We start from the raw sequence: 14,288 nt of genomic DNA, 5'->3' as shown, positions 1-14,288 counted from the left end.
TTTTTTTATTTAGAAAAGCACAAAAATTCTATTTTTTGTAGAATTAAAAAAAATGTTTTTTTTTTCTTTTATTTCTATTTTATATAACATTTTTATAAACACCTACCATGTCTAATTATTTTGTAAAGTGTAATCTCTATTTGTTTTTTGTCTATATTTAGTTTTTTTTCCTGATTTCTTAAAAGTCATATAAAAAGTTTTTTATATAAAAATTACGATATATATTAAAAATAATATGTTTATGAAATAAAGTTAAAAAAAAAATAATTGAATTAATTTTAAATTAATTTTTGAGAAATAAATTATGTTAAACAATAAATAAAACATCTGTATTATATTCAAGAAATATTTGTTATTTTTTTTTTCATTTTAATATTAAAAATATTGCTATAAATCGAAGGAAATTTTCAAAAAAAATGTGGAACGCTTCACGATTTTGCGTGTCATCCTTGCGCAGGGGCCATGCTAATCTTCTCTGTATCGTTCCAATTTTAGTATATGTTCTGCCGAAGCAAGAACGAATGTTGCTGTTTACGATTTGTATATATACAAACGTTTGGTGGAAAATGCATATGAGAATTATGAGCAATGGTAAATTCGATACATATATTGAAATCATTGTATTTGTAGGTTTGTGTCAAGACTAAGTACAATAATGTGCAACACTGCTACCAGTATTTTCTCATTAATGGTCGGGTTGTTGTGATGGGTTAATGTTGTATCGGTGCGACCTAAATGAAAAGAAGTGGTATGGTGAATTATTTTTGTGTGGGGGGGATGGTGGAAATTAAAGGGTAAGGTAAGTTTTTTTCTGTAAACGTTTCACATATTTACCACCATTTCGTATGGCGAGTATCAAATTTTGTATTTTCAGAAAGTTTTTTATACCCTTCACCAGCGTGACCGTTGTGCCACTAAAGTGGCAATTTTGCCACATTTTTTCGCCTTTGCTACTTTTGTGATACTTTTTCATTTTGATACAAAATGTGCCACTTTTTGAATTTTTGTGAAACTTTTTGTTACTTTGTGCCACTTTTTTAAAAAAGTACATAAATTAAAGCGATTTTGCATAAAACATAATGATTTGTTTTGTAATATTGTATCAGACGGAGCGATTTTTAACTAGGGGACGTTTGTAACAGACGGAGCGATTTTTATTTTGATTATTATTATTAGGTCGCATTCGCATTTGTGTGTTGGTCTGTTCCCGTACTGCAAGAATCTACTAGATTTTACTATTTTCTTCGATAACATAAAGGAAAATTCGTTATCGTAGTAGATTGTTGCAGTACGGAAACAGACCATGTGTGTTTCGATTTGTAGAATTTTCGATTGCTAAGTCCCAATTTAGATTAGGCGAGTTTACTTGCGGCAAGTTTTTGTTTGCAGGAGAGAGGGGCAAGGGGAATAGAAATGGAAAAAATTTGCTCGTACCGACAATTTTCTGGCAATTCGTTTTGTGTATTTTATTTGTAGTGTCAGTAATTTGAAATACCAATCCAAAACATTTTCGAACATAACAAAACATGCACAAAATATCAAAAAAAAAAAATTGGTTTGAAACCGAATTGCCTTGTATAGATGCATGAAGCAATTTCAAAAGAGAACGATAAAAATTGCCGCAATTAAACTCGCCTAATCTAAATCAGGACTAATTGTGAATAAGTAATTAAAAAATAAATGTTATTCAATAACAATATATGGTCTGTTCCCGTACTGCAAGAATCTACTACTTTTTACTACGATAACGAATTTTCCTTTATGTTATCGAAGAAAATAGTAAAATCTAGTAGATTCTTGCAGTACGAGAACAGACCAATAGTATATACCGCTTATATATTGTAAGAATATGTGATTTTATTTAGTTTTTTTCAGTTTACTGTATATTAAAATACACATAAATGAATTATTTGTTATGTTTTATATAGTTTTTTATTAAATAAAAAGTAAAAAAAGTGTGCCACTTTTTGTGACACTTTTTCAGAAGTTATGTGCTACTTTTTTTAAAAAATGATACTTTTTGTGATACTTTTTGAAAATTTTCAGCGGTCACGCTGCCCTTCACCACACTGTGGTACAGGGTATTATGTCTTTGTGCATATGTTTGTAACAGGCAAAAGGAATCGAGATAGACCCACAGTTCCTTTTGAGAATATGCATAGAATTACTTTCTGAGTCGATTTACGTATGTCCGTCTGTCCGTCCGTCCGTCCATGTATTTTTGTGAACAAAGTACAGGTCGCATTTATGATCCGATTTGGATGAAATTTGGCACAGTTCACTTATTTGGCCCAAGGACGAACCCTATAGAAATTGGGAAAAAATCGGTCCAGATTTAGATATAGCTCCCATATATATTTTCGTCCGATTTTATGTGAATGGTGCACCAAAATCCCTAAATATCTTTCGCTTTGCACGAAATTTGGCATAACGTACTGAATTGAGCTTAGAGTGATGTCTGTCAAGTTTCGTGAAAATCGGTCCAGATTTAGATATAGCTCCCATATATAGTTTCGTCCGATTTTCACATTTCGATAAATATCACATATTTTAGTTCATCCAATTTCATGTTAATCGTTCTGTTTAATATACCCATAGTGGTGAAGGGTATAATATAGTCGGCCCCGTCCGACTTTACTACTTTCCTTACTGGTTTTATTGTAGGTTAGGTTTTTTTAAATATTTTTTTCAGTGTGTGGACTTTTAAACCCTACTCAACTATGCTGTAAGGGTATTATACACTGCGTAGCATAACTATAGACGCACCTTTAATTCAATTGGTATGTTAGTTGGCAAATAAAATGGGCTCTTTAAGTTATCTATCTATACTAATAAAAGAGTAAAGTGATTAACTGACTTATTGATTGACTGACTTAACGATTCATCAAAGCCCAGACGAAACGGCTGAAGCTAGAATCTTAAAATTTTGGGTGAGGGTTACTCTTGGTCCAAAGGTGACAGATAAGGCTTTGGTTATGGAAATTCGTACTAGAACGGTACGAAAAGTACTAAATGTGATACGATTAGTATTTGGCGAACCGGTAGAGCTAAAACTCTGAAATTAGAATTGGTGGTCGCTGATGGAGTGTAGGATAGATGTACCAAAGAGTCTTTGGAAATTCGAACTATAACTATCCGAAAAGTACTAAAATGTACTTAATTTGGTACAATTTCGTAGCATGTGAATGGATAGAGCTAACAACTTGAAATTTGGAATGCGAATAAGGGTTGAGAAGTAGGGTCGATATAAGGAGATGGTTTTGAAAGCGTGTACTCATGTGTACGAAAAGTGCTATATGGTACTATATTTGGTACAAATTTGATTTGGAGGTGCAAATCGAGATGGAATCCTGAAAATTGAAATTAACATTACCGTTGGAGTGTAGGATTGGGATATGTACGTACGTTTTAACTTATGTGTACGAAAAGTACTAAATCGTACTATAAATGGTACAATTTCGATTTGGGTGAACCTATAGAGCGCGAACAATGAAATTTGGAGTCAGGATCATTGTAGGGGTGTAGAATTGGGGTTAGGACTCAATTTAAGACATTATTACTAAATGGTACTAAATTTGGTACAATTTGAATTTTAGGTAAACCAATAGAGCTAGAATCATGAAATTTGGAGTCAGGATCATTGTTGAGATGTAAGATTGAGATATGTAGGAAGTTTTAGAGATTTGTACTAATGTGTACTAAATTTGGTACAATTTAAATTGTGGGTGAAGCGATAGAGTTGAAGTCGTGAAATTTTGATTTAGGATGACTGTGGAGGTGTAGGATTGGGGTATGTAGAAAATTTTGGAAATTGGTACTACGGTGTACTAAATTTGGTACAATTTGAATTGTGGGTGAACCAAAAGATTTGGAATTCTGAAACTTGGATTTAAGATCACTGTGGGAGTGTATGTTTGTGTTAAGTAGGCTTTGAAAATTTGTACTACTGTGTGCTGAATACTACGGTGTACTAAATTTGGTACAATTTGAATTGTGGGTGAACCAAAAGATTTGGAATCCTGAAACATGGAATTAAGATCACTGTGGGGGTGTATGTTTGGGTAAGTAGGAAGTTTTGAAAATTCGTACTACTGTGTTCTGAATTTGGTACAATTTTGATTGCGGGAGAACCAATAAAGTAGGAATCCTGAAATTCGAATTTGGAATAATTGAGGTGGTGTAGGTTTTGGGTAAGTAAAACGTTTTGGAAATTCGTACCATGTGTACTAAATTTGGTATAGTTTGAATCGTGAACGTATGGAGTTGGAATCCTGAAACTTGGATTTAGCAGGTCGCATTTATATTCCGATTTGGATGAAATTTGGCACTAGTCACTCATTTGTCCCCAGGACGAACCCTTTTGAAATTAGAGAAGATCGGTTCAGATTTAAATATAGCTCCCATATATAGTTTCGTCCGATTATATGTAAATGGTGCACCAAAGTCCCTATGTACCTTTCGATTTGCACGAAATTAGGCATAGGGTACTGAATTACTTCGAAAATGATGTGTGCTAGGTTTAGTGAAATCGGTTCAAATTTAGTTATAGCTCCCCTATATATTTTCGTCCGATTTAAAGTAAATGGTGTATAAAAGACCCATAGCTAGGCCGATGGACACAACGTACTGAAATTAGTTTTCCTTCGAAAAGGCGACGTCTGTTAGTATATAAATAGAATATACCCAAAGTGGTAATGGGTACTATATAGGCGGCCCAGTCCGACTTTACTACTTTCCTTACTGGTTTTTACTAAAAATTATCCATATCAGTTCTAGCGATACGTAGTCGAGCGCAAAAGTCGACTTTTCGGAAACAAGGAAACGGTATGCGATTGTGTTATCGTTTCCTTGTGGTTGTTGTATTTTCGATGACATATAACGCGACGGATGGCTCAACGCGAGCATTCTGCTTAGCCCTTTAAACTTTTCAATACAAAAAGTCGATTAGTCGAAAGTCGATTTACTTATCCCTAATTAGTTAAATATTGGATATAGCTACCATATAACTAAATAACCCATGGCACAATGAATAGGTAGTCCATTTAGCGCAGCTGATGTCTCGATTAACTGTCAAAGTGGGTAATTTCTACTTGAATTCGATGTGCAGTGTTGCCAACCTTTGGAAATATTATAAGGAAAATTTTGACAGACAATCGAGACAAAAACAAAGGTTTTTGGTTTGATACATCACCTTATTATTCGATCATGTCTGAAACTCCCATATTTAATATTTGACATAGACATAATTGTCGTTCACCACATTATTCACTTACCTTATTATTTTGAATCGCCCTCTCCCACTCCTTGCGAAATAAATTTTAATAAAAGTCCCAATTGTGTTTTTTTTACCAGTTTTTAACCTTTTTCAGTTTTTTTTATTTCAATGAAAAATATTTGTTGTGGATATTTTTTAAATACAATGGACTTTGTTGGATGTATGAATATGTTAATATATATGTATGAATTTTGGTTTATATAACTTATTTGTAAAAATAATTATTATGCAATGGTATTTTTTTGTATAATGTATATGAACGTAAGTATGGTTATATATAATGTAAAAGGTATTCTGGGGATAAATTGATTTCCTTTGTATGTTTCATTCTTAAAAATATTTAAATTTATAATTTTGCAACACAGTATTTTGTTTTGTTTTTTTTTTTTAAGATTTCTTATATTTATATATTTTCTTCATTTAATGTTATAATTTAGACATATAAAAAATGTATTTCAAATTTCTTCACAAATTACATGCATTTTTTATTATTTTTATTTCTTATTTTATTTATTTATTTTTTTTTTTGTAGTTCAGTTTTTATTTTGTTAATTTCCTTATATTAAATTAACAAAATTATCACAAATAATTATAAACAAAAAATATATTTTTCTTTTTCATTTTATTGATAAAAATATGAATTTGTTGCAAATGTTATATATATATCCTTTTTGTGTTTATTATTTTGTTGTTATGTTTTCTGAGGTAGTTTTGATTTTCAAATTGAATTTGTATTTTGTTGTTTCTGTTATATTTGAATTTTTTGGTGTTTGAGGGTTTTAAGATGATATCGTCAAAATTTAATTTAATTTTTAATATTTTTTTATTCACAAATGACAATGTTTTATAAAAAAAAAATATTTTATTATTTAAAATTCTCCCCTTTTGAGTTATAAATTCAAAAATAGAATATATTTTTTATAGCTAGCAGTTAGTTAGACTTTAAATACTCATCTAAAGATATTTGTATGCAATTGAAAACCAATACACAAGAATGTTAGAGTCCCTCTATGAATTGAAAATCATATTTAGGAATTCCGTGTAGAAGTCATATAGAAGGTATGACTTCTGGTTATAGATAAATATCAAATAATATTGCAGTAGAACTTCTATTAGTGGTTGAAGATGACTTGGAGAATTTTCCACTGTATTAGTTTCCTTCTATATATATACCTTATTAGCTATATAAGGTATATGATTTTATCAAAGTTTTGGATTTGGTACAATATAACGATGTGCTGAAGTCCTCCTTTTGGTACCACCCACACTAGGCCATTCAATTTATATTCAACTAATTATGAATTCTATTTATTTCACAAGAAACAATACGATTATATCTTTCATATGACACCACATTCATTTGAATACCAGCAATACGAAAAAAGTTAAAGCAAAACGAAATGAGGTATGCAATTTTTAAAAGCCTGCGCATAAGTTTTGGAACAGATTATTACATGTCAACGAAAAAATATATATTTTTAATAATATAATTTATTTATGGAATTAAAAAAGTGTCTGACGGTATTGCCGACCGCTTATGGTTTGTGGTAAGTCTACTAAATTACACGCAGGATGTTTTTATACGCTATATAAGGTATATGTTTTTTAATGAAAGAGTTGATCATCTGTGGAGAAGTGCCAGAAGAAGTTGCTTCGGATTAAATATAGGCTTGGTAAAATATTACGATGTTTTTAAATCAAGTTTGAAAATGGTCCACTGCTTCTAATAGCTTCTTTATTTGAATACCAGCAGTACGAAAAAATTAAAGCGAACGAAATGAGGTATCCAATTTTGTATAAGACTGTCGTCAGCGCCACCTACAGATGGACATGATTCAAATCAGACACATAAGCTCAACTATCAGAGCGCATAACATGTCAACGAACCTGGTGTCATATGAAAGTTTCCTTCTCTAATTCTTCATCAGATATTTTATATCTAATAATTATTCTCAAATAAAAAATTGATAGCATCTTCCAAATTTCTATAAATTGTTCCTAAATCAAGTTTGAAAATGGTCCACTGCTTCTGATAGCTTCTTTATTTGAATACCAGCAATACGCAAAACAAATTAAAGCGAAACGAAATGAGGTATCCAAATTGTAATAAGACTGTCATCAGCGCCATCTACTGATGGACATAATTCAAATCAGACACATAAGCTCAACTTTCAAAGCGCATAACTTTTGAAACATGTCAACGAACCTGGTGTCATATGAAAGTTTCCTTCTCTAATTCTTCATCAGATATTTTTTTATCTAAAAATTATTCTGAAATAAAAAATTATTAGCATCTTCGAAATTTCTATAAAAAACTTTCCCTAAAGTTTCTTTTACAAGGTATTTTTAGGTATCATTTCGGTGTCTATGGCCTGTATAAACTAGGGATAAGAAAATCGACTTTTTGTATTAAAAAGTCTAAAAGTCGAAGTCGACTTTTGACATTTGAGAAAATCGCAAAATCGATTTTTCAAGATCTACTATCGATTTTCTTCATAAATACTTGGTTTATTATCTCAAAGCCCAAATTGCCCAAAAATTACACATTATATAACCAGGGTGCGCAAAAATTCGCTCGCGAATGAATTAAAATATTTTTTGTGATCATTTTACGAATGAATTTATGACGATAAATTCTTTACCAAACGAGCCATTCGCCAAAGAATGTTCGCACACACATAACAAACGAGTTAGAGCACACAACAACGATCGTTAGTTTCATTTGGTGGTTGAAATTCTTTCTGACATTCTCTCACGAATGAAAACAAACATTCCCGAATGCTCGCTATGTTGTCAGGGTATTATAGCTTTGTGCAGCCCCAAGAGTTTGTAACGTCGCGAAATATTGGTCCTTTAAGTATACCGATCGTCATATCTCGACTAGCTGAGTCGATCTAGACATGTGTGTCCGTCCGTCGATTATAAATTGTAAACACGATACAGCTATGGACCAATCTTTTCAAAATTGTTCATGTAGGATGGGTTCGGCCTAATGAAGATGATAAAGATCGGATGATATTTAGGGTATGAAATGGACCAAATACTTAATTTTTTTCGGGTTTTCTGGTCGCTCCAGAGGCCCAAACATCTCGAATTTTCACATGGAGAAGGGGATTGGACCCAAGACTTAGCATACCTATTTTGGTAAAGATCGGTCAATATTTAGCGGGTTTGGACCCAAGACTTATTTTGGTAAAGATCGGTCAATATTTAGCGGGTCAAATGGACCCTGACTTTTGTGTTAAAAATTACAAAATTTGTATTCTATGGTGTATATATTTACTCCTGAAGGACATAGAGCCGAGAAGTTGGTAGTATATCCTTGAGGATTGGTTGACCTTTAAATTGATACGAATTATAGTGTCGTATGTACTCGGATGTGGGAGTTACACTTAGATATTTGCAGATGCTTACGTACTCAGATATTATTTAGTAACCCAATACCACACTAGTGGGCGGAAATATAGCAGAGATCGCTTTGAAAATTTCCATAAGGTTGCAGTTAAAGGGCTAAGCAGAATGCTAGCGTTGAGCCATCCGTCGCGTTAAATTTTATCGAAAATACAACAACCACATGGAAACGATATGCGTTTGTGTTATCGCTTATCGTTTCCTTGCGGTTGTTGTATTTTCGATAACATATAACGCGAAGGATGGCTCAACGCGAGCATTCTGCTTATCCCTTTATGGTCAAGGACAAAGCTCAAGAAATATTGCCCAGGCTTGGAATAAAAATCCGCAGAAAGTTAGAGTTACGTGGTAGTTGTGTAGGGTATCGTAAGGTTGTGTAGGTTATCGTCCGCTCACTGGTTTTGTGGTATTTTTTGTTGTTGTTTTTAACGGTGATCGCGAGCATTCGCGAACATTTGTTTTTTTTTTTTTTTTGTTTTTTGAGTTTTTCAAAAGAATGTTCTTCAGCAACAAATGCTCGCGAAAGAACGAGTCGATGACGCTGGCAGCGAAATTTTATCGTTCGTGCATTTTTCGTACAGTGCGAACATTCGTGAGAGATTTGCAATCTTGTTAATTTTTTGTAATTTTATCATTCGCGATAAATTGAAAACATTCGAATTCTCGGCCGTGAGCATTCGTGAGAAATAGCGTATTTTAATCATTCTTCGCACCCTGGTTTATGCTACGTATACGTAGCGCAAAAGACCTCTGTTAGACTTTTCGATTTTTGCCTCCGATTAAAAAGTCGACTTTTCGATCTTGTCAAACCGGCTCAAAATCGATTTTCGACATTTCGAATTTTGCTAAATCGATTGAAAAAAATATTATTTTATACGAATTGTTGTCAAAATACGAAATAAAGTTCTGGAAGATGCAACTTTTGGGAAATTATGGTTTTATGACAATAAACCAAGTATTAATAAAGAAAATCGAAAGTCGATCTTGAAAAGTCGACTTTGCGATTTCCTCTAAAGCGGTGTACACACTATCATTTTTGACTGTCAACTTTTTTATCGATTACTGACTGTCCAACAACCATAAATATTTTTGTGGTTGCCTGATGAATGACAAACATGCGAGGCCACACTATCAAACAAGCAAAATTTGGGCAAGAGTGCCATTCAAAAATGCTAGTGTGTACACCGCATAAGATAAAAAGTCGACTTCGACCTTAAGACTTTTCAATACAAAAAGTCGATTAGTCGAAAGTCGATTTACTTATCCCTAGTATAAACTTTGACCAAGATCTATTAATAAGGTCACCAAGATAGCAATCGAAATCGGAAAACAGCTGTTTTTACTCAAGTCTAATGTCAAAAATTTCAACTTTGTTTACGTTTTCATAATGGAAGTCAATTCACAATAATGCATTTTGACAGCAAACATGAGAGGTATCGATAACCAGCTGGTCTCCCTTGGTGACCTTATTTATAGGCCATGACTTTGACGATATCAAACTCAAACCTTTTAGAGTGGCATTGATTCAAACCTATTGTGAAACCAAATCAGACCTTTCCTGATAAATATTTTTATATAAAATATACAGGTCTGTAATTATATCCAATTTTTGTATATAATATTTTGAAGTAATTATTAATAATTACTTCTTTTTTATCTCTTATTAATTTGTTCGATATATGTTTTGTATTTTTTTTTTCATTCTTTCAATTGAAGCACAAATAAAGCACATGGAGAAATAACATTTATCAAAAAATGTAATTGTACATTTGTTACATTATTAACTTTGAACTTGTTTTTTTGTATGTAAATTGTGTTTGCGTTCATTTTTAGTTTAATAATTTAATATATGTTTATACCTATTCTGATATTTTTTCTTCAGGTCAGTAAATATATATTTTTTACATACATTATTTTTTATTTCAACCTTATATATATTTGTATTCTTTCATTCATATTCTTATTTTTATATTTTTTTGTTTGGTCAGTGTTCAATATTTTATATATTATATATATATATATTATTTATATATATGTTTAATATATATTTTATAATATTTTTATATATATAGTATTATTAATTGGCATATATGCATATATGTATTTTTCCTCTTTCTCATTTTTTATTAAGAATTGAAATTTGTTAATTAATTTTTTTCTCCTTCTGTATATAAATAAGCCATATATAATATGATGATCCCACAACAAAGACATTTATAAAAAATTGGTAATTTTTTTGTTTTTGTTTTTTTTTTTAATATAAACATAACTCATATCTGTGTATATGGATTTTTTGTAGGACGAATGTAATTGTTCCAAGCTTATTTCAGTTTCTTTATATAATTATTATTATTTTTTTAAATATTGTTGTATGCCTAATTAAATAGTTTCAATTTTTAAATATTTTTGGTTCAACTTGTCATTTATTTTTGTATTTATTCATTTTTTTTTTGTAATTTTTCTTGACCCCAATGTGATGTTTTTTTTTTTAATTTTATAATTTGTTTTATTATTATTATTAATTTTGTACAATTCATCCAGGAACTTGCGTGCTTATATTGAAAGTATTTTTTTTTTAAATAATTTAAAACATAAAAATCCAATTATTTTTTAAATTTCTTGCATTGTATGTTCTTATAAGTATATATTTTTTGTTCATATATAATTATAATTTTTTGTTTAATTTTTTGTATTATATATTTTATTTTTTTTGAAAACCTAACCTACAAACTAACCTAACCTTAAAAAACTAATTCGTTATGAAACGTATCGCACATGGTTGTTTTTTTATTTTTTATTTAATAATATTATTTTTAATTTTTGCCATTCAATTTGATTTAATAATCATTTATGTATTTCAAACACACACCATCACATTTATATATCTGTATATTTTACCAGCCCAATAAAATTAATAATATTAATTAAATCTTTGTTTTTTTTTAAAGTTTTTAACTTATTACTTATCACATCAAATATATCGTTTATTACACTTTCATATTTTTTTCGAAATAGTTTTTTGTTTTTCATTTTAAAAAGAAATATAGGCGGATTTAATTATAAACAATAATAATTTAATTAAAAAATTAATAATAAAAAAAGGCAAAAAGTGTTCGATATATACCCTCGGCCAATGGTTTGTAGAGCCCTACACACAGGTGTTATTATTCGGGTACCAAATGGTCGGTCCATTCCATTTGGATAATAACACCTGTGTGTTGGGCTCTACAAACCGTCTACCGTCTTCGAACTTAAGACATTACGATGTAAAAAGTTTCGATGCAATTGGACATTCTGTTCATATGAAATTTACAAGTTTTCAAAATGTTGGGCCTCTATGTGAAGGTACCAGAAGGAGTAGACCGATGGGTTGCATTTTCGAACATGATTTCATTAAAATGTTACTTATTAAAAGTATTACTATAATGTGCAAAATTTGGATCGGGGAGATACCAGAAGGAATGGACTAATGGGTCTCGTATTCGGTGCTGACCTAGGTTTGGGAAAAGATTGGTTTAAATTGGATATTCAGTTCGCATGATATTACAAAAACAATTTTCAGCAAAATTTTGAACATGTTGTGTGAAAGGTACCAGAAGCAGTGGATCGATATACCCCATCTACGAACTTGATTTAAGTAAGGAAGAAATATTTGAATGAAATCGTTTACTCCCATCGAGAGTTGTTGTGCCGCACCGCCGCAGCTACTAGGTCGAGGGTATTTAATAAAACTAAAAGAATAATAGTTATATAATTAAAAAACCAATACTTCAAATAAACATATTTATTTTTAATAATAGATTTTATAAAAATAATTAATTTCTAGAATAATTTTCCCCATTTCAATAAAATAACCACATTTTTTCTAAATAAAAAACATAATTACAACAAATACAAGTGTCAGTCGGTGTTAGTCGGACACCCTTTGGTTTGCGGAGGATGTTGACTATTTGTGTCGAATGTACAAGGGGAGAGGGCAGACGGGTCCCACCTTCGGACTTGATCTAGGCTTGGTAAAGATAATATATTGGGCAAAGCTTGGCGACACCGGGTTTCTTTAGAAAAGAGCACATAGTTTGGACATTAAAATGGGACGCACAAATGCTGCTATAGAAGAGGAATTAAAAACCTATTTCAAAAGCCATAGCAAAATAAGAGAACAAAAGGCACACACGTCAAAGGTCCACTCTGTTGGTTGGAGTTGTGATGGCCGGCGTTTGGCTTCGGCATCCTTTGACAAATCGGTGGCTGTCTACACATTGGAAAGGGATAGAGTGAGCAAAGAAAACACCTATCGTGGTCATAGTGGTTCAGTTGATCAATTGTGTTGGCATGCCTCGAATCCCGATCTCCTGAGTACAGCAAGTGGTGATAAAACTGTTCGTATTTGGGATATACGGGCGGGTAAATGTTCATCGGTTACCAATACCAAAGGTGAAAATATCAACATAACATGGTCCCCAGATGGCAAGACTATAGCTGTGGGCAATAAAGAGGACTTGGTGACATTTATTGATACTCGCACCAATAAGATACGTGCTGAGGAGCAATTTAATTTTGAGGTCAATGAAATCGCCTGGAACAATAGCAGCGACTTGTTTTTCCTGACAAATGGCATGGGCTGTGTACACATTCTCAGCTATCCCAGTTTAGAGTTACAACACATTTTAAAAGCCCATCCGGCCACATGTATTTGCATTGAATTTGACCCGACAGGAAAATATTTTGCAACCGGTTCGGCCGATGCTTTAGTATCATTATGGGATGCCAATGAATTGGCATGTTTACGTGTATTGTCACGTTTAGATTGGCCGGTGCGTACCATATCCTTTAGTCATGATGGCAAGCTGATAGCATCAGCTTCGGAGGATTTACTTATTGATATTGCCCATACAGAAACGGGTGAGAAAATTGCCGATGTACCAGTTGATGCTGCCACATTTACAGTGGCTTGGCATCCAAAACAATATCTGTTGGCATATGCCTGCGATGATAAGGATAGTAATGATAGACGTCGTGAAGCGGGTAATTTAAAAGTATTTGGATTCCAAGAGTAGAATGTTTAGTTTTCATTTTTTTTAAGTATGATTTTAAATAAAATATCTATGATATGAAAATGGAAAACGGACATTACATTAGCCTGATATCGGATTTATAAATATTGCAAACCCAGAAGGAGTGGACCAATGGGTCCCATCTACAAACTTGATCTAGGCTTGGTAATGATAATAGGTTGTGCAAAGTTTTGTTCAAATCGGACATTCAATTCGCCTGATATTGGATTTATAAATATTGAAATTTTTGACTCCCTGTGGGGGAGGTACCAGAAGGAGTAGACCAATGAGCCCCATCTTCCCACATGATCTAGGCTTGGTAAAGATAATAGGTTGTACAAAGTTTCGTTAAAATCGTATAGTCCGTTGGCGTGTTATTATAAAATTAATTTTTAGCACAATTTTTACCATTTTGCGGCGGAGATACCAGAAGGAGTGGACCGATATTCCCCATTTTCAAACATAAACTAAGTTTGGAAGAAATATTAAGATTTGCGAAAATTGGATGAAATCAATTATTTCCCTCGAGAGTTATCGTGCGCACCAGC

General features: G+C 32.0%; 1 protein-coding gene and 1 non-coding gene across 2 annotated transcripts; one reads left to right on the top strand and one right to left on the bottom strand.

Moving 5' to 3' along the window:
* Positions 1–412: 412 nt before the first annotated feature.
* On the bottom strand, positions 413–519 carry LOC133324398 (U6 spliceosomal RNA). Its single transcript, XR_009754121.1, has one exon. It is a non-coding gene; the product is annotated as a U6 spliceosomal RNA (small nuclear RNA).
* A 12,255-nt stretch (positions 520–12,774) lies between these two features.
* On the top strand, positions 12,775–13,743 carry LOC133324394 (THO complex subunit 3-like). The gene has a single exon (XM_061533237.1). It carries the CDS (start codon positions 12,775–12,777, stop codon positions 13,741–13,743), a length of 969 nt encoding a protein of 322 aa, XP_061389221.1.
* The last annotated feature ends 545 nt before the right edge of the window (positions 13,744–14,288 follow it).

Source organism: Musca vetustissima, unplaced genomic scaffold (genome assembly GCF_032173495.1).
Source record: "Musca vetustissima isolate MV318-11 ecotype Yass unplaced genomic scaffold, APGP_CSIRO_Mvet_v1 utg20545, whole genome shotgun sequence".
Classification (NCBI taxonomy): domain Eukaryota; kingdom Metazoa; phylum Arthropoda; class Insecta; order Diptera; family Muscidae; genus Musca; species Musca vetustissima.
The sequence above is the reverse complement of the archived record's forward strand: the minus strand, read 5'-3'. Positions and strand labels throughout refer to the sequence as shown.